This window comes from Lissotriton helveticus, chromosome 3_1 (assembly GCF_964261635.1).
Source record: "Lissotriton helveticus chromosome 3_1, aLisHel1.1, whole genome shotgun sequence".
Classification (NCBI taxonomy): Eukaryota; Metazoa; Chordata; class Amphibia; order Caudata; family Salamandridae; genus Lissotriton; species Lissotriton helveticus.
In genome coordinates this window covers 1,537,290,835-1,537,312,253 of record NC_136061.1, presented here as the reverse complement: position 1 = coordinate 1,537,312,253, position 21,419 = coordinate 1,537,290,835, and the positions used below count along the sequence as shown (strand labels likewise).

Here is a 21,419-nt window from a genome sequence, read left to right as displayed (position 1 = left end):
ATGTGAGCCGATCAAGCAGCAGTGTCTGTGCACGCTGCATGTTGGTGTCACTCTGTTGTGCACAAATCCGTGCCCTCTTGTGTGACCCGTTGTGCACTAGTGTCCGTGCATGCTGACCTTTCATGTGACCTTGTTGTTTGCTTTTGCCAACAGTGCCAGCGGGCTGGAGGTGCTGAAGATCGAGGAGATGGAGAAGATGCTGAAGGAGGCGCACGCGGAGAAGGCCCGGCTGGTGGAGTCTCGTGTAAGGAGAGAGTTGCCTTGGATTCGTTCTCTATCGCTGTCTGTCGGTATATTTTGCTTCTGTTCTGTCCCTTTCCTGCCCTCGCTGTCTTTCTCTTTTTGCTTCCTTGTCCCTCTACTTCTCTTTTCCTGTGTACCTCGCTCTCACTGTCTCGTTTCTTCTATCCCTTCCTGGTGGCGGGCAAACCAGAGAATTAATGGGAAGAGCGAGCCAAAGGTCAGACTTGACTTAAAGAGCCAAAACAAGAGCTGAACCAGCAAAGATCATCTTTTAGCCTATTGCACTGTCTCCATTTTACAATTGCCTATATGTTTTAGCCTCTTTCACATCTCTTGTGATCTCTCGCGCTCTTTCTCCCAGTTTCTCTCTTTTTACTCTCACTTTCCCCCTCTGTTTCAATGTGTCTCCATCTTCCTTCTTTGCTTCCTCACTTTCTCCATCCCATCTTTTTTCTCTTTACCATCTCACTTTCTGTCCCTTGCTCCATGCACCCCACTGCCTCTCTTTTGCCTCTCTCTTTCTTTGCGTACATGAACACGGGAGTAGAATAATGAATAAAGATCTACAGATGAGAAAAAAAGGGTGGGAAAGAGAATACGGTTTAAGAGGGAGCTAAGGCGGAGAGAGCCCAAGGAAAAAAACGAGGATGGAGAGATGCAGGTGTTAATAGTGTTGCATGACCGAATGTAGGCAAGAGTGGGAACATAAAAGGGAGAGCGCATGAAAGGGGTGGAGAGACCGGCAAGAATGGAGAGCTAAAGGGGAGAAAAGTGGAGGAGACGATAGATGCAGGGGAGAATAGACCAGGAGAGAGCAAATGAAAGGGATAAGAGAGACAGTAGTAAGGATAATAGAAGAGGGTAGAGATGTACAAGGAAATATAGCTAGTTACACGGGAGGGTATAGATCTTGGAGTTGGAGTGTGGTCAAACATATGGAAAAGGCTCGAGAGTGGATACAGGCTGCAGAATTGAAAAAGAGGAAAGATTGGCTAAAGGGATGAGAAGCAGTGAGACCACGGGGAGAGTGGGAGGGTAGGGGAAAGGTGGAAAATAGCTAAATACTGATATAGAGAGACGAGGGGAGCTATGCAAGAACATATTTAGAGCTAAGGGACACATGGTAAAAGGAGAAGATGAGCCCAGTGACATGGGAGAGGAGAGGTGCAAAAGAGATGCAACTGAATGCAGAGGCATGGGAGGAGCAAAGGAAGGGGTTGGGAACCTTCAGGGAATCATACATGGGTACTGGGGTGGGAATAGATAGAGGGGTGGGTGCATCACTGTCATGAGTGCAGTAGGTTCGATGGTGTTTATGCCTAGGGTCTCCAGGCCCCACTTTAGAAACATGTCTGTTTTAATTGTCAACCACTTGGTTGAGGGGGCATGCTAGGGCAATACAATGAATACATTGTTGTGTTTTATGAACTGGATAAAAGGGGTTTTAATTGTGTGTTTTCCACCTTTAACTAATGGTAAAAAAAAGTGCCACGTCTCTGTCAATGCCGGCTGCGTCATAGCACCCCCGCCCCCTAATGTTTAGCCATGTTGCACAGCTGCTGAGCCACTGTACATCATGGCTGGAAAAACGTAGACCGCGCCAATAGCACTTGTGGGCTAGAACTGCTGGTTTTGCCAATGCTTGTTGTACAGCAGGAATTCGGCTGTGCAGCATGGTTGAAACGTATGAATGCGTTATGACACAGCCAGCGCTGGTCGCGCCATAGCCTTTTTCTCTTTCAGCCATGTTGCACAACTGCTGTACAACATGGCTAAACCAAAAAAAAAACAGAAACCGAGCCAACAGATTTTACATAAGCAAGACCTATTGGCTTTGCCAGTGCATGTTTTATTTCCATCACCTCTGGCTCTCTTCCCTGCCAGTCCCCCTTGTATCTTCCTTGCTCGCTTCCTCATTCTTTCTTGTTCTCTCTTTTTCTCTGTCAGCCCTCAATCTCTGATCTTGTGTGCTCGAGGGTTGTTAGTTGGGTAAGAGTGAGGTTGAGAGATATCTAACTTTAATATTTCTTGGGTGGGAGTAAACTGGAATTTTCGACTCCACATGTGGACTCTGATTCGGGCCACGGCCTAGTCAGAAAATGTTCTTTACTTTCAGTAAGAAAAAACTTTTTTTGTATGGTTAATTAAAACCATCACAATATATCATTGCTGCAAATACAGAACTAAAATATTCACAATAATCCATTATTATATTAATTGTGCAATAATTCATATGGAAAATATATAAATATGACGTCTGAAGCTTCATTCAGATAAAATCAATATCCCGAGTTAAAACATCTAATTAATAGTTATTCTTTGCCTAATTGAGACAAATCCCATCTCGCAGATAGCCTTTACGGCTAAACTAAACTATGATATACGCAAATCGTAACTCTGTAGGAATGCATACGAAGTTAATCTTTGCTACAATATATTTAGTGAAATGGTATCATCCAGAACAATTAGGTTAACGATCTCGACTCAATTCAACCTTCTTGGTTGGTGGTGTCCGGTGTTTGTTTGTATGAGGCCTTTTTAGTGGCCCTCTGCAGACTCTACAAGTATTACATTATCTGGTGGGTGTGATCAATAGTCAGTGCGCAGTGCATTCAGTTAACGTTTTCATGCTGGAAAATAAAGACGCGCAAACTAGAGCTCTGCTTTTGGCATGCTCTGTTACATGCTCCCGGGTTGGGGTGGATGCTACAACAAATATAATACATTGTTGCAAATCCTCACAGCTAATCTACAAAAACAGGGTGTTACGAGACACCACCGTTCATAAAGTAAAGCTGGGCGGAGGCAGAGAAAATGAACAAAGTTGCAACTTCCAGAATTTGCGTAAAATGCATTCAGCAAAATGCATCTTATTCTTCCAGCTCCGGACTGCATCACTTAAACTAAATCGCTCAAATCTGATCCGAAAAAAGTCGATTTTAATTGACTTTTTTTCTACATGAAAAATAAAGGTGCGTACTAGTAGTGTCTGATTAGGAGATCCCAGCTAAACATCCTTTTAGTTACAAAGGCTCTGTAATCTGGCATCTAGGATTTTTTTCCAAACTACTGCCACCTAAGAATAAGCCCTTAATTCAGTGTTCCTCCATTCCTAGCTCCTCCAGGGCTGTACTAATGGCCAGTTGTTTCCTAATCCCTTATCAGGCTTATTTCATCCTATCGATTTAAACTTCCAGAACTGAATCTTTTCTCCCTATCCCAGGATTTAACCAGTACAGCTTTGCCATGCCAAACGATGATTCAACAAACCAATTCCATTCTTATTTGGACCCGAAATGTCAATCTAGGGAGACTAAATAGGAGCTGAGTAAGTTACACTGTGCTGGGAAAAAGTCTTGCACAAATGAGTTATAAAACAGGGGTCAAATAAGTTCCAGATATATCGCTGGCTAGGGGTTTGTAGCAAAAGAGAGAGAAACTTTCCGATTAAAAGGTGATCTTGATACCCACCTCTCTCAAGCAGCCAAATTCCCAGATATTCATATGAAGTTGTTGCAATGAATTTTCCCTTGAATAGTCACTGCTCAGCTTTCTTTAGTTTTGTTCTGAATATGTTTAGATGTTTTTTGACACATTAAGTGCCCGTTTTGTTTGAAGTTTATTTCCATGCAGAAAGTAAGCGTTGCCGTCCAACACATGTCTTGTATAGCAAGAGACTGTTATCGCATATTCAACTATTGCCATTGCATGTCCCCATAATCTGGGCAGACTGAACCTGCCGTTCTTCAGGGCAAGCCCAATATCGGCTACATACATTAAAGAGCAATGGAGCCACAAAGGAGGCATAGAACAACGTGCTCTCAGAAATATGTGCCAGTCTCTGTAAGCATTAACATTGCTAGTATATGAGCTATTGTCCATCCATCTCGAAAGCCTTTCTGAAACCAAAGTCATACCCACAAGGTTCCACTGCCATCTCTTCTCCACTGTTTTTCCTTGCTTTACCTATAATCCCAATTTCTGTGCTTTCTTCTCTTCAGTGTCAGTTTCTGACTCTTCCTCCTTTTTTGATTAACCGCTTTCTTTCCTGTATTTTAAATCCCCTATTCTTCTTTTCTCAGTACCTTCTTGCTCCTGCTTATTTTTCCAAGTTTTTTTTCTCTCTGCCTCCTTTTATCCATCTTACTGTTTCATATCAATCTCTCTCTTGTTTGATCACCTCCACTCTGATGTGGCCCATCCACGGTGCTTCAGAAACATGGACAGAATATAGCGTTAGATTCTTAGACTAGATTATTTTTTGGTGCGATAACCCTCCGTCTGTCCTGATGTCCCCACTCTTGCAAGCTCTAACTCGAACCCTGTCTTGTCTGCAGGAACGGGAGATGGAGATGAGACGGCAGGCCCTAGATGATGAGAGGAGGCGCAGAGAGGACCTGGAACGCCGCCTACAGGACGAGACAGCCCATCGACAGCGACTGATCGATAAGGAGGTCAAAATGAGAGAGCGTCACTTCTCACAGGTGAGGCGAGGCCGACCACCTCTGGGATGAATATGGGCTTGTGCATGCACACATAGGGCTGGTTAAGTACATCTGCTTGGGGGGCCTGTAAATGTGCATCCAAAGCTGCACACAGACCTGTGTACGGGTGTTGGTGTGTTAGTACCCGGGCCCCAAAGTACACTTGCAGTGTAGTGTAGGGAAATTGCTATATCTCATTCTCAGGTTGCAACTATCAAGTCACTGCTAATAGAAAAACTGTGGGACCTTATGCCTTGAAATTTAACAGAGAGCGTCAGCCTTATCATATTAGCTGCTGTAAGCAAAATTTAAGCTGGTCACTTTTCAGTATATACTGCACCCATGCTTCCACATCAACAGCGTATGCCGCTACCTTATCCACAACTCCTTCCATCACCAACTGCACTCTCATCACCTCACCAGCACCCCTGCATCTTCAGTATGTTAGTAGTCCTCAACAGGCCTAGCACATCTGGGCCCTACATCGGCCCCAGGTCGCTCTGATGTCAAGAATCCCCTATCCAACTCAAATACTCTGTAGCATTCATTCTCTGGTTAACGTTTCTCAAGATGATAATTACACTGAGGAGTACAGTGGGGTTGCATTGACATGAGTCAAGTAGACCACTAGGCCTAGGCAAAATTTCTGTTACACCTGTGTAAATTCTGACGATTCACATTTTGCTTTTTACACACAATCCCACAAAATTACATCATATGGTGTAACTGGTGGTCACCCAGGTTAAAAAAAAATGGCAGCTGTAGCACTGGAACATTGCAAACAGACTGAACACAAGTGGCTTTTGTTCGCAGCACTTGTGTTTTGTTGTGCATTTTTTTTAGTGCTTGTTAATTCAAGGATGTATTTCACTCACATTAAATCTAGCATTTTGTGCTTTTTTATCATGTAATTTTGTGTTCATTTTTCTGACATATAGTGTAATTACACAAATGGAAATGAAGTGTATTTTGCACCCCCTTGACTCCAACAAGGAATTAAAAACCTAGAAGCATTTCTGAGCCACCAGGTGGTGAAACTATGCTCAGCATATAGACTCGCGCTTCTAAACTGTTGGTACAGATTGACAACTTTTTCTGCCCTTTCTAGCACCTCTGCACAGCTTACTGTTTCTGATATGCTCTGTTCCACTCCTATTTGCAGGCGCGGCCGCTAACACGGTACCTACCAATCAGGAAGGAGGACTTTGACCTGAAGACGCACATTGAGTCATCGGGGCACAGTGTAGACATGTGCTGCCACGTGATTGTCACTGAGAAGATGTGCAAAGGCTACCTCACCAAGATGGGTGGCAAGATCAAGTCGTGGAAAAAGCGCTGGTTCGTCTTTGACCGGCTGAAGCGCACCTTCTCTTATTACGTTGGTGAGCTATTGCATGATGGTGGTGTGCACTTACAATGGTCGGGAGGGACCTACTCATGAGATGGGGCATTACAGAAAGGCTGTTTTCACACAAGAGTGAAAAATTTGGTGTTGGCATAGAGATTCTGTTTTTAATTAAGAAAATAGCATACCCACTTACTGGGCTTTAATTTTGCACTCTTCTTCCATTGGTCTGCTGTAGCGTCATTTACATTTTGCCCCTTTCGACCACATCATACAGTATGGGACACGGGGTCAGCCCACTTAAGCCATTGGCTTACCGAACTCTAAGTGAAGGTATTTCTTCTTGCACAGTGTACACATCTGCACAATAAGTAGTCCCCTGCAGTGCCATATTAGTGTAATATGTGCTTTTACCTAAAAAATAAATATTTGAGGCATGTATGGGCTAGAAATGTAAATGTAAATGTAGTTGAGCTTCTATAGCGCACAGCTACCCGCAGTGTGTTTCCCGGCGCTTGCTTAGGGAACCCTTCCTGGTATTCCCCAGTGAGATAGCAGGGTATCCACAAGGTGAAAGTCAGGCATCCCGCCGCGAGGGGCCGTTGTGGAGATTAAGCAAGCTATTGCCCAGAGTCGCAGAGTGTGAACCCATGAGTCGAGGAGGCACCGGGGCGAGAATTATCGAGTCCGTGGAATTTTTAGCCCAAGACCCCGCCGAGGCGGGGAATTGAACCCTGGTCCAGGACCGATCTCAGCTTCCGGGTCTGCTGCCTCTAACCCCTGAGCCACACTTCTCCACATGCTATGCATACTCCTACCATATAGTGTTGGGCCCGGTTGTGTGCAAGTTGTTTTTCTTCGAAGAAGTCTTTTGAGTCATAACGTATTGTGACTCCTCCTCTTGTTGGTAATGTGCATGGGCATCAACTCCATAGTTAGATTGTTTTCTTGCTCCGTTGGGTTCATACGTGTGCTTCTGTATTCCAGATCGACACCATTGCGTTGCTTTTTTCGGCCGTAATGGTTTCCTCTGTCAGAATTGTTTCCTCTCTCTTTCCAATTACTATTGTGTCGGATCGACGTCTTTGTTCTTCCTGCTGAGCGACTCTTCAGTCGGCCCCAGGCCCATGCAGGGTCTTGCCCTTCAAGGGCCTCCGCCGTCTTCTCGAGAGTGTTTTGACTGTGATGGAATGGACACCCTTCAGATACTGTCCTTGCTGCTACCCGAAGTTCCCCGGGACCGATCGCCATCAGGTCTGTAACCTATGCCTTTCACCAGAGTGAAAGACTCTCAAGACTCTCTGCAACTGCAGGGCCTGTCGCCTCGAGATATGGCATAGAAGCGGAGACAACACCCCACATATCTTCGGACCTCAAGGGGGAACAACATCCGCAACCATATGCCACTGATGAGTTTATTTTTGCCCGACCTGAGTTCCGGCTCCAACCTGGTGAACAAGAATATTCCTCCAGCACAAGTGGTTTTAAGTATTCCCAATTCCCCTCAACACGAATCGCATGTCGAGCAGCCCTCCGCAAAGGAACGTTATGCAGTTCTAGACCCACAGAGCTCAGCTTCTGGGCTGCCACTGCTTTCGAGCCATGGTTGGCACCGAACCTCTTTATCAGACTCCATTGATGGCCTCGGCTCAGCACCGAAGAAACCATTAAAGTCAGCACCACCTCCTCCAAACTCCGCACTAACCGTTGGAGCTGAAACCCTTGCATCGAAACAAAAATCGGTGCTAGTCCAGAAGCCTCCAGCGATGGCTTTGAAGCCCTAGGCACAGACAACAGTCAAACTCACCATTCAGAAGCTCCAGAACAAGATCTAGACTAGGCAGCAGCAGCTGGTGATACATCCCCACATGGACTGGATCCTCACCCGCCCAATGGTGTCTGCTCCACAAGACCCCAAACGCAAGCTGAGTTTTGTGGAAGCCCTCGATGTCCCTATAACAGCAAACCACAAGAAGTCAGACAAGGCCACCAGCCCTATGCCGGACAATTAGCCACCAACCTCCCCCCCTTCTCCACCAAGAGCACGGTGTTCTCCATCCCTGCCTGACTCACCACCTGACCCCCTCTCATATATACCTCAGAGCTCTCCGCACTCAGATACAGGGGAACACGGCGGGGGGTAGAGAGAATACACAAGATACATCCTCACATGGTGATGCCTGGATTCATATGACCTGAACCCTTCAGGGGACACTGATTCTGACTTGTATCCATCCTGTCAGTCCCTTCCTGATGACTTCACTTACTGCCACAAGCTGGTAGCCAGGGCAGCCTTGTACTTCAAAGTTGAAATGCATGTCGACCCAATAGAAGAGGATATCCTTTTCGAGATCCTCTCCACTGCCCACCACTCTACCCAGTATTTGCCTATGCTCAAGGGCATGCTGCATCCAGCCCCATGCCTCTTTCAAGACCCAGTCAAAGCCAGGGTTATCACTCTCCGGGTGGATAAGAAGCGCAAGGCGTCCCCTACAGACCCCATCTACATTCAGGGATAACTACCCCCTGGCTTCCTAGTGGTACACACCTCTCGTGAGCAGGCTAAATCTCAGGGCACAAGTGACACCCCTCCACTGTAAATGGAGTGTTATCAAATCGATGCTACAGGCAAGAGTTCAGGCACAGTCAACTAATCATTGGTGCATTTCCAATTCCTTTGGTTTGCTTTCCCACTATGACCACGCCCACTGGAATAAAATGGAGGAGCTCCTCCGATATCTCTCAGATGAGCACAAAAAAGAGAGCATGAGATGGATCAGAGTGTAAACTGATGTTTAACACAACCATTTGGTGTGCCTTGCCACCGCTGACCTCATCACCTGAGGCGTCAACTTGTGTGCGCCTCAGTAGGCACGCTTGGCTACGTATCTCCAGCTTTAAACCTGATGCCCAGCAACAACTGCTCAACATGCCATTTGGCGGACAACACTAGTTCGGGCCATAGGTTGACCAAATGATGTAAAAGCTAAAGAATGATATGTAGACGGCGAAGGCTATGGGGCCCTGTAGATGCCCATCCCTTGTGGGTCTTTTTTTCCCCACACCCTATTGTGGAGACTCAAAGATCACCTTCCCTGAAGCCTCCCTGGCTTTCCAGAACCCACAGGCACACCAGCCCTTCCCTGGAGGCCACTTTAGAGGGTCCCACCACTGCAATAACGTCACCTCTGACTAGTGGGTGTTAGACATTAACCACCATGGTTACGATCTGGAGCTTACTTCCACGCCTCCCACCTTACCACCCGCAAACACAGGCTCTCCCTAGAGCACCGTCTCTTCAGGAAAGCAGTCACAGCACTCCTCAAAGGAGCCAACGAGCCTGTCCTACACCATCTGTAGAGCACACAAGTCTACTTGCTTTACTTCCAGATCCCCAAGAAGGCCGGCAACATCTGACCTATTCTAGATCCCAGGCCCTTCAACGAATACATCCCATCAGAGCACTTTCACATGGTCACTCTTCAGGATATTATTCTACTGCTACAGCAAGCAGACTTCAAGGCCACCTTCACCCTGAAAGACACCCACTTTCACATACCCTTCCACCCAGTGCATTCCTGCTATCTCGGGTTTGTGGTTAGCAGAAAACATTACCAGGCTAAAGGGTTTCCCTTCGGGGTCAACACTGCACCTCGAGTGTTCACCAAGTGCCTTTCAGTGGTGGCTGCTCACATGTGTGGACAGGGCATCCACGCCTTCCCCTAGCTGGACGACTGGCTGATAAAGAATGCCACTCCACAACAGTGTAGCGCACACTCCTAGGTCACAATAAAGCTTTTACATGAGCTAGGGTTTATGATCAGCATGACCAAATCCCACATCTAACCCCTCCAGATCCAATCCTACCTAGTGGAAATCCTCAACTGCAAAATCGGCTAGACCTACCTAAATCCTGCGCAGGTACTTGTTCCTCTCTTCCAACCAGGTTGACTGCTCACTGTCAGGACTGTCATGTGTCTCCTCAGCTTGATGGTCTCCTGTATTGCTACAGTCCCCCCACACCAGTTTACACATGCGTCCATTGCAGGAGTGCTCAGCGCTCCAATGGTTCAACCAGAGGGTCATTGCAACGATCTAGTGTTGATTGGCTGCTGCACTCATTGCTCTCTGCAGTGGTGGAACACCAACATCCTTTTGCAGGGGTGTCCTCCTCTCAACCCAGTTCCGCAGGACCCCATAATAATGGACTTCTCCCTCCCGGGGTGAGGGGCAAACTTAAAGAACCTATCGGCCCTCCATATCAACTACTTGGAGCTGTTAGTTATCAACCAAGCCCTGAGGGTTTCTCTGCCCCATTGGCATGGTTGTCCTGATCCGAATAACAACATGACAGCCATATACTACCTTTAGAAACAAGGAGATTCCCAATCTCCCCTGCACTCTCAGCTCACCCAGAACATTTTGCGGTGGTCCCTCTGCTACCAGAGCCACCTTTTGGCAGAGTATATCCGGTGAATGGACAGTGATTTTGCCGATCTTCCCACACAGAACCATGGAGAAATCAGACAGTCAGGCCGCTCAATCTTGTGATCTGGCACCTGAGGTCCTAGAATTTGGATACCTTAATCGACCACCCACATACATGAGCATCCTGAAAAAAGCATGCAAGCCTACCGTCTGTTACACTGCAAAATGGAAAGCTTTGTCCATTCTTGTCATGAAAAACCAATCAACCCTTTAACCCCCAGGGTCCAAGATATAGTCTGCTACCTACTTCACCTGCAAACATGTGGTCTAGCCTTCACTTCCATTCGCCTTCACCTGGCTGCAGTGACTGCATATCTTCAAAATAGGTAACATCTACTTCTTCAGAATACCAGTCATTAAGCCATCCCACCTCTGGTTCCCCCGGCCCCAATGTGCAATCTCAGCATTGTGCTCACAAGACTTATGGGCCCACTTTTGAGCACCTCAAATTCCTGGAGGGTGCCATTTCTTGTTTCTGTCACTTCACTGAGGCATGCTAGTGAGCTCCAGGCATTAACAGCAGAAGAACCTTTCTTTCAAGTATACAGAGATAGGTTTGTTCTCCACACCTACCGCAATTGTAGGTGTGGAGAACAAATAATCTCAACATGCAGCAGCATAACAGCAAGGCAACTAAGGGAGCTAATTTCCAAATCAATACCCTGAGGAAACTTAAACCCTTCCTCCCAGCCAAGGACTTCCAAACTGCAGTACAAGCCCTAGTCATTCCTCGCTTAGACTACGGTAGCGTCGCCCTCTGCGGACTCCCTCTATCTACAACTGCACCCCTGAAAGCCTCTTTGAACGCTGCAGCGAGAATCATCACCGGATCAAAAAACACTCACATATTTCCCCTGACCTAAAATCCTTGAACTGGCTACCTTTTGAAGCCAGAATACATCTGAAAATTGCCTGCATGACACACAGAGCTGTACACCACAACTCACCCGGCTACCTCACTCAGAAGCTGACAATATCTGGTGGCTCAAGAACCACTAGAAGTACAAAGAATCTTCTTCTGAAACCTCGTAGATTCCGGAAGGAAAAAACTTATAAACGCTCCTTTTCAGGAATGGCACCCAGGATCTGGAATTCACTCCCTCCAGAAACCAGACTTATCTCCTCCACTACATTTTTTAAGAAAGAAGTAAAAGCTATCCTCATGACTAAATTCACCTGAACTTGTACTTTGGAACTATTTGAGACTCTGCACCTATCTGCACTATTCGTTTGTATGATTGTCGATTTGTATCATTGGTTTTAGCTGATTACTATGCTCCCCCATGTACCTACCCTATTTTGCTATTCATTTTTTACCTACAACTATTCTTTGCTCAAAAGTCTGTTAATCACTCCCTTGTTTCCTTACCCCCTGTTTTTGTAAAGTGCTCTGATATCTGCAAAGATCTTGTTCGCGCTATATAAAACTTTCAAAATAAATAAATAAATTGTCTTCCAAAAATTCTATCCTTGTTTCATCTGAACCAATCCTTTAAACTTTGTTTACTTTCCACAACCTGACTCAGTTGCAGAATAGGCTTTGTAAAGCGAGCCCTCATGTACTACATAGATAAGACAAAACCTTTCAGAAAGCTGCAACAACTTTGTTGCATTTTCCGAACCCTATAAAGGGAGAGTTCTAGCTAAATTAGGCATAGCAGGATGGATAGTTAAGGTATCCAAACATGCTACCTAAAAGTCAATAACGTTTTGCCTTCTCTGTCGAGAGCCCACTCCACACGAAAGGGACCTCTATGGTCCCTGGGAAACATTTCCATATCGGGCATCTGTAAGGCAGCTACATGGTCTACACCACACACCTGCACAAACACTACTGTGTGGATGTGAGTGTGTTCGACCACCAAAAAGCTAACATTGGCCAGGCAGTACTCCGTAGGCAGTTTCTATTCTCTGCACCATCAAAAGGCTAGCCACCAGTTTGGGGGAGGACTGCTTTACAGTCCATGCACAGCATATGCATCTACAGCCAGACATGCTAGAAAGGAAAATATTGCCCTATAAGCATCTGTTTGTGGCATGTACTGCTGTAGATTCACATGCGATTTCCCTCCTCCCCGGATGCCTGTGGCCATTGCAGTAAACACTCTTTCCTAATACTCTCTTTTGTGTGGACATCTTTCTATACATCGCTTCGCTCCACCTCCATCCTCACCCGCAATGCAGGAAAACCGTCTTACAATGGAGTCAATGCCCGTGCGCATTACCAACAAGAGGATAAGTCCTAATACCTCGTGATTCAAAAGACTTCTTCGAAGAAAAACAACATACACATATCTGGGCCCAACATTACGTGGCAGGAGTATGCACAGCATGTGAATCTACAGCACTACATGCCACAAACAGAAGCTTACAGGGTAAGTAATATTTTCTATTCCTGGTATGTGTAGCTGTAGATACACATGTTCTGTATGCTCCTGCCATCTAATGTTTGGCTGAGACGTGTACAAAGTCTTTTAAGTCACGAAGGTTTAGTGACTCCTCCTATGACTCATAATCCGTATGGGCATAGACTCAATAGATTGTTTTCTTTCACCGTCTGGGTCGGATGTGCTTTGCCAGGCCTCTGAGCGTGGCACTTGTCATCAGGGCCTCTTGAGTTCTCTGTTCTCTATAGCCATTGAACAATCCTTCGGTGCCCTGCTTGCCTTCCGCTCCAAAAGACCATCTGAAACCACTGGGATCGACAACTCGCACAACGCACCATTGAGCAAGACAAAGAGGAAGAAGTGGAAGGAGAGGTTGAATAGGTTGCGTTCTTCCGCACAGAACCAGATTCCCCCTTGGACACTGAGGTCGAAGACCAGCTAACCAGGCCAGTGTCTGAAGACGACTACTGTGAGTACAAGTTCACACCAAGCCACTCATCACCCCTCTGGGACTGGGCATATAGACCTCAATCAGGAATAGCCTTCCGGGCCACCCCTGCCTCCCGGCCATGAACAGCACCAATCCCAGGCTTTGGAGCCCACGTGGGCTCTGACCCTAGTGCCAAGCAAGCCGCTGAAGACCCAGCCTCAATGGCAACAGCTCAATCGACAACCTCTGGGAGCTCGACTCCAGCATGACCGACACCTCGGAGCTGAAACAATGGTTGAAGCCAAACAGCCTTCAACACCCTGTCAGCTGTCCATGGCAGGCTCCGAGGATGGAGAGCTGCCAATCCTTCAACACTTTCAGGAGGAGGTAGACTCAACAGGGAAGATTGTTCATTCATACCCAGACAGGGAAAATCACTGCAAAGCCTCCACCACAGGTGCAGGAGACTCGCCTTCATAAGAGGAGAAGTTAGTTAATATTTGAGGAGCAACTAGCATTGGCTCCCTGCGCCACCTCCAAAGCTCAAAAAGCGAGAAGACAGGGGCACTAGTCCAATGCCCCCAAGGCCTGCTCTTCCTCCTTGTCCTCAACCACCTCCATCTCCTGCAACTCCTCCTCCCCCACCACCACCACCAAAGGGGCTGCTGCCTCCTTCCCCAGAAGGGTATACACATTACTGTTATGGTGGAGGGGAGCCTGTAAATCCTTATGATTGCTCCCCTGACTCAGAACCCCAGGATGACCCATGGGATTATGATGGGGTTGTCCGTCCAGGTGACGATGTCTGGACCTTTATCCTGCCAAACCTTCCCCTCCCGACAATACCACATCTTACCATGAGGTAATCCACAGGGCGGCCACCTTTCACAAGGTGCACATACACCTGTTAGAAAGTCTCGCTCATACCCAGCGTGCCTCCCAGTTTTTAGCAATGCTTAAGGGAATGCGTCCACCTACTCAAGAGGTCTTCAAAGATCCAGTCATGGCCAGAGTGGTTACCCTGAGGGTTGACTAAAAAGACAAGCCCTCAGCTTCTGACCCACCTTACATTAGAGGCCAGCTCCTGCTAGACTCATTGGTGATGCATGCCGCCCTTAAATAGTCAGTTGCTCAAGGTACTGGGGATACCGTCCACCAGAAAAGAAGCGCAACAAGATCAATGTGGCAGGAAAAAAGTTTGCCTCACAATCTGCAACTCATTGACGTATCACCACATCTATAAGGTTGTTGTCGAGATATGACCATGCCCAATGGGACGAAATGGGGGACCAAATTCAACATCTCCCCTATCAGTACAAACAATGGGTACAGAATATTGTATCTGAAGGGCAAACTATCTCCAACACCACCATCAGGTGTGCTCTCGATGCTGCTGGCATATATTCAATCATCCTAATCCACAGGCATGCTTTGCTGCATATCTGTGGCTTTAAGCCAGAAGTCCAGCAGCATCTGATCAACATAACATTTTATGAAGAATACCTCTTCGGGGCTCAGATGCTGGAAAAAATCGAAAAAGACAGTTGTAGCCAAAGCAATGTAGGCACTCCCATCACCCGCGCGTCTTTTCACTGATCACAATTGCGTGGCAGCGTTAAAATTACCTCCCCAGAGGCCGCCTCCTCCCACCAGAGGCAGCAGCAGCACCAACCACAAGCCTACCCGAGATATTCCAGGGTCACTTATAGGGGAGACAATGCAAAAAGCAGAGGTGGAACAGCTATGGGAGCTGCACCCCTCAAGCAGTGGCTTTGGAGTCTCAGCCCATGTGTATTAGCAGTCCTAAAGGAGTCCCTATACCTTGTGACTCGAAAGACCTTTTTTTAAAAACAAAAATAAGTTGTGCATGTCCCAGCCCAGCACTAGATAGCAGTAGAATAGAGCGTGTAAATCTACAGCACTACATGCCACGAACAGGTGCTTACAGGATAAGTAACATTTTGCATATTTTAACTTTTAGATGATACTTCTTTTACATTTCGTGTCTGTGTACAAAAATTATTCATGAGAAAAAAAAACTATTACAAAGCCAAAAGGTCAGCAGTCAACTTCAGATGTATTGCTTTGCCAGTGCTTTATTATTGATGCAGCCTCTAACTTTTCTTCTTTTCTCTCTCTGCTCCTTTTAGAGTTGCTTTCCTGACAGTCTTTTTCTTTTCTGCTTCTGTGTTGTGCTTATTTCTATAAATCTAGTACCCAGATGCCTACAGGCAACATTGCTTTACAAATAAAGTATCCCTGTAAAATCTAATATTGATTGCTTGCTATATTCATGAGTAACTCTTCATGCACAATGGTGCTGACTCCTTGCTTTATATTCAAGTGCCTACCTGTGACCCCACTAGTTCTAACTGCTTGTTTTTTCTTTTTATGGTTATAAACAGATAAACATGAGTCAAAGCTGAAGGGGGTGATCTATTTTCAGGCTATTGAGGAAGTTTACTACGACCACCTCCGGAGCGCAGCCAAAGTAAGACCTCGACGTGAGAGCCCGCTGCAACGGTCTCATCACATTCTAATTCTTTCACCACTTTTACACCAACATTTTTCTCATTCTCTCCCTGGCTGGTGTCTTCTCTCTTTCCAGAAAGGGATTTTCAACCTGAGCCTCGCAAATGTATGTATCCTCTGCCCTGCTTTTCCTGTGCCTGTCCTGCCTTTCCCCTGCCCTCCTGCCTTCCCTTTGCCTGTCATTGCCCCTTCCCCGTTCCTGGTTCTGCCCAACCATTCCGGTGCCAACCCTAAAATGAAGTATCCTCACCATTCCTTTATGTGTACCGTAGTACAGCCCAATAGTCCTGTAATTGATTTGTTTTCCTTCTGTCACTTCCTGTCTTTTGCTTTATCTTTCTTATGCTCTGATCCTTGCTGCTCGGCCTGCAACGCCTTAATAAATTGAGGTCCCGGATTCTATGCCCTCAACTAGGAAATCCGCAGAGGGGGAAATTAAACAGCATTCGGTTTTACCAAGAAGCATGCAGGTGCTGAGCGTAATGGCCCAGGTGCTACCTGGAAACAAGCGTATATTTCACGCAGTGGCAAAAGGCTGGGGTTAGAAACTGAAAGATTTTCCATCCTGAGTTTGTAATAGATTCACGTTGGAACCCAATGGATTTACATTTAGTAGCACATCTATTGCCAGATGTTCCCTTTGACATCAAGCAAAGGCCAGCATAGTCGCGTGCGAGTATATTCCTTTTTTTTTTCCTGAAGCTTTGTTCGTTTCCAAGATATGCTTGGCTCAGATTACTCACAATTTTTTTTATAAGACCTGTTTTATTGTAATTTCGCACACATGAAAATACACATCATTTTACAATTCAGTTATATTTGTTGGTGCCTTTCGACTTATACTATGCCATGTCAGGGTCGTTCCCTTCAATCTGGTCCACTTCATTATCTCCTTCGTACATTACCCGTTAGTACTTTCAACTCCTCCCACTGATGAGTGTATCAGACTGACTCTACTCATCTTAGTTGCCCTGTGCCTCCCTTTCTATGTCATTCCCCATAATTTTCCCTACTTTCTGCAGTGGTATCGGTCCATGCTGTCTTAAAAAGCGCCCTGTTTCTTTGCAAAAATGTGGAACACCCACTGCTTTGGTAAACCACCCTTTCTGCTACCATGCACTAGTCTTATGTTGGGGATCCATTCTTCATATGTTGGTGGCATTGGGCTTCACTGTTGTTGCTCTAGCTGCTGTTTTTTAGCTAGCCGGCCTTACAAAAGGCGGCCATGCTAACGCGCAGCGGGTACGCGCAGCGGGTCTGCCGTAAGTCCGCCGGAGTTATGCCAGAGTTCAGCCCGTCTGTGCCCGTCCGGGCCCAGACGGGCTTAGGGCTAGACACGCTGGCTCTCGGCCCTAAGGTCGGTATGACATATACTAGAAATGATTTGATATCATTACGCCCTCAGGAGGAGGGACCCTGCAATGTTATCCATAAAAGTGACTTACCTTTTGTGACGTGTAGGCAAAGCGCTAAGGACCAGAGGGCCATAGGAAATAAGGCTCTACTTATGGCTCTGCTGAATTGTAGGTCCCTTCTGAGTCATTTAACCAAAATTAATTCCCTTATACAAGATCATGAGTTGGATGTCTTGTTTTTATCAGAAACCTGGACCACGTCTAGTTCGGGCCCTGATATGGTGCAAGCACTCCCCCCTGGCTATCTAATTTATCATCTAGATAGGCCTATTGGACGAGGAGGTGGTATTGCTATCATTTACAGGGACACGCTGGTCTGTAGAGCCCAGGATGGGGGGGGTACGTGATTGTGAGAGTTGTCAATTCTCACTACGGTTGTCAGCCACGACCTCCATATCAGGCCTCTTAGTGTATCGCCCACCGGGGTGTGCAGGTATTTTCACCGGTTCATTGGTGGAAACTGTTACGCTCCTGGCATCGTCGACAGCCAATTTCGTCGCACTTGGAGATTTTAATCTCCATTTTGACGACCTCGATGACACACTCGCTATCGACCTGCAGGGCGACTTATAGGCTTTGGATATGAGGTTAATTAACTCAGGGGCCACGCATTGTAAGGGTCATTCACTGGATCCAGTCTTCTCAAATATGGACCGGATTGAATCTTTGACCCCTCTGGCTTTACCGTGGTCAGACCATTTTCTGGTTCTTTTTAATTGGCAGTATGAATCAACGGAGGTGACGATCCCTAGGGCCCACTTGGTTGACAGAGCTTGGTCCAGGCTACCAGTAGAGCGCTGGATTACGAACCTGGATGCTACGTGCCCGTGCCCGGTGTTGGATCCTCTAATTGCCGATGTGAACCTAGAAAATTGGTTAAATAGCTCCCTGGACGTCATTCTCCCTAAAAAAAGAATGCCGAAGAGGGAGAAGAGAGTGGGTTCAGCCCCTTGGTATACCCAGACGTTAAGAACTCTTGGGAAAGGCTGGAGAGGATTTGGAGAAAGGACTGGGGAGAGGCAACCCGGATTGAGTATCGTACGGCAATCCGAAGATATAAAGCCGCTCTCCGGGACGCCAAAGCCAAGTTCTATGAGGAGAGAATTGGTAACTCGGCTAGCTCCTCTAGAGAGTCCTTTAAGGTCTTTAGAGACCTTCTGAAAATTCCAGAACCACCAGTGAGCCATGAGAGTCCTCAAAAGAAATGCAAGGAACTGGCTAACTACTTTCATATGAAAGTAGAAAACATCATAAGTTCCTTACCTCGGCCTGTCCTGGTAGCACATATAGGCGAACAGCGAGGTGATGTACAGAACAAGCTTGACGTCTTTGGTCCAGTGACCATGGACGAAGTTCGCATGGTTCTAGGGGCCATAAAAAGTGGCTCACCCAGGGATCCTGTCCCGATGAGATACCTCAAGCAGATAGCAACCACTATTGCTGCACCAGTAACAGATCTTATCAATGCATCTTTAGCGCAGGGATTGGTTCCACCGAGCTGGAAAAAAGCGGTTGTAAAGGCCCTTCTGAAAAAACCTGGTCTAGATCCATCGGACCTGGCTAATTTCAGACCGATTTCCTTGCTGCCTGGGTTCGGTAAGATCGCGGAGAGACTGGTAAACAGGCGACTGTCACAGTTCCTGGAATCCAATAGCTTGTTGCGGATTTCCCAAACGGGTTTCAGGCCGGGCCAAGGCACTGATACCGCCCTTCTGGCAGTCGTGGAAGAAGCCAGGAGCATTTTGGACTCGGGGATCAGTGGCAGTGATCCTCTTGGACCTTAGTGCGGCTTTTGACACCGTTAACCATCAGGTGTTGCTCCAGCGACTGTCAGAGGTAGGCCTGACTGGAATGGCCTTGAAGTGGCTCGCGTCGTTTCTGCATCAACGAACCTATCAAGTGTGGGAAGGTAGTGCACAATCTGCCCCATCCCCCTTCAATGTGGTGTGCCTCAGGGGTCCTCCTTGAGCCCCACATTGTTTAATGTCTATATGGCACCATTGGAGGAGGTGGTGGCACCATTCGGTATCAAAATTATCAGCTACGCTGATGATACCCAGCTGGTGGTGGCCCTTTCTCAACTGGTGGATCATCCGGATTTGTTGCACTCTTGCCTGTCTAAGGTACACACATGGATGGGCAACTCAGCATTAAAATTAAACGGCTCTAAAACAGAGCTGATGCTGTTGGGACAGACGGGGCCTTCTTTGCCGATAGGCAGCTGGCCGAGTTGTCTTGGCGACCTTCCAAGCCCCAAAAAGGAGATTAAAAGCCTGGGCGTGTGGCTTGAACAAGACCTGTCTTTCAAGACTCATGCAAAAAAAACGGCCGGAGTCTGCTTTGCTCTGCTCCGATTAGCCTGCAAGATTTTACCCCTTCTCCCCCCGACGTCCAGGAAACTTCTTATCCAGGGCCTGATCGTCTCATGGCTGGATTATGGCAATGCGCTTTTTTTGGGCGCTCCGGAAGCAACGCTCAATAAACTGCAACAAGTACAGAACGCAGCAGCAAGGCTGCTGATGAATATCCCTAGGAGACAGTCAGCAAAACCGGCACTGAGAGCATTGCATTGGCTTCCGATACGGGAGAGGATAACATTTAAATCTCTCTGTGCGGCTCATAAAATCCTGCATGGGAAGGGTCCTCCCATTTTGGGTAATATGGTGATGCCCTACAAGGCTACCAGAGCTCTACGCTCTGACCACAAAGCTTTGGTACAAGTGCCTAGAGTGAAAAGAGCCCGGACGGGCGGTAGAAGATTTTCGGTGAACGCAGCCAAGTTATGGAACGCGCTGCCTCTGAATTTACGGATAGAGTCTGGCATGATCCGGTTCCGAAAGCTACTCAAGACCCATCTATTTCCCACTTAATGTTGTTCCTTAAAGGTTGTTGTCTTAGCTCCATTCCCCTGATTCATGAACGAGCGCTGGGATGCCCAAGGGTAACTGTGCGCTATACAAGACTCCAAAATAAATAAATAAATAAAATAAATTGAATACGTTTTTAGTCTCCAATTTAACATCTGGTCCCTTCACATTCCCCATATTATTGCATGCGCCTCCAGTGCCACCGGTTCCACTTTTGCTTCATTTATCAGTTTTACCACTGGTACCCAATAAGGGCCAAGTTGTGGACAGTTTCATAGTTGCTGCATGAGTTTCTCCTTCTGCCAGCTAAGTGAACAAGTTAAAATTCAGATCTTCTAGGTATCTTTCTTGGGTGCCTTATGGCTGTCGTTCAGTCATCTTTTATGTCTGCCTCCCACCAAGACTCTAGGTTTACCACTTCCCTTTCAGTGTTATTTATGGAGGTGCAGTTTATCAGTGGTATCCGTTTTTAGATAGTCTGGTCTCCAACAGCCTATTTGTCAGAAATGATTATCTTTTTACTTGCAGTATTTTAGTGCATGCCATATCTGTATGTACCCATATGTTTGCAACCCATCCTATGAGTATTCTGACTGCAGCCAGTCATAGTTTCTAATCTCAGTTTATAGCCAAATCTCTCCTAATGTGGATATACCAATGTCAACCCACCTGTTCGCACCCTCCCACCAGCAAAGTTTATTCAGGTAGCCTCAGTCGCACCCAAAGGCATCAATGGCCTCTTCATCCTATGTCCCTGTTAATGCTTTGCCACATGTTTATCATTAGTCCACTTGCTGGTGGAAGGTCATTCTAAGCCGTGCCTCCTATAAGTGTAGCCTTTTTCTACTGGGGCATGATGATCTATTTGTATTACTGGTTCTTCCTGAGGAGCGAAGACCCACTCATTCACCACCAACACTTGTGGTGCTGTGTAGTATCTCCCAATGTTGGGTAGTCCAATGACTCCATCATATGAGTTGCTCTGTAGAGCCGATAGCATGATCCTAGGCACCTTAATTTATCAGAGTAGTGATGTAACTAGATCAGTAATGTAACAAGCTTACCTAGTTTCGTAAAGAATCGTTCTGGGATAGCCTACGGTGTTTTAAAAGATGTACATAAATCTTGAGAAGGCAATCATTTTGTAAATAGAACCTTTCTCAATAGTTACAAGGGGAGTTTTCTCCAATGTGAAATTTCTGTATGTGAGCTCTGTAGGAGAGGACCC

General features: G+C 46.6%; 1 protein-coding gene across 10 annotated transcripts in view; it reads left to right on the top strand.

The window, feature by feature from the left end:
- The window catches only part of PHLDB1 (pleckstrin homology like domain family B member 1), a 417,405-nt gene that overhangs the window by 379,168 nt on the left and 16,818 nt on the right, over nt 1-21,419 (top strand). For 7 of the 10 annotated variants that reach the window (XM_078682223.1, XM_078682232.1, XM_078682224.1 and 4 more), the window contains 4 exons: nt 154-244; nt 4,581-4,727; nt 5,890-6,109; nt 15,783-15,868. In XM_078682223.1, the coding sequence (XP_078538349.1) occupies nt 154-244; nt 4,581-4,727; nt 5,890-6,109; nt 15,783-15,868 (544 nt within the window). Of the gene's footprint in view, nt 1-153; nt 245-4,580; nt 4,728-5,889; nt 6,110-15,782; nt 15,869-15,985; nt 16,016-21,419 lie in introns of all 10 variants that reach the window. The other 3 variants (XM_078682222.1, XM_078682225.1, XM_078682229.1) reach the window with 1 other exon arrangement.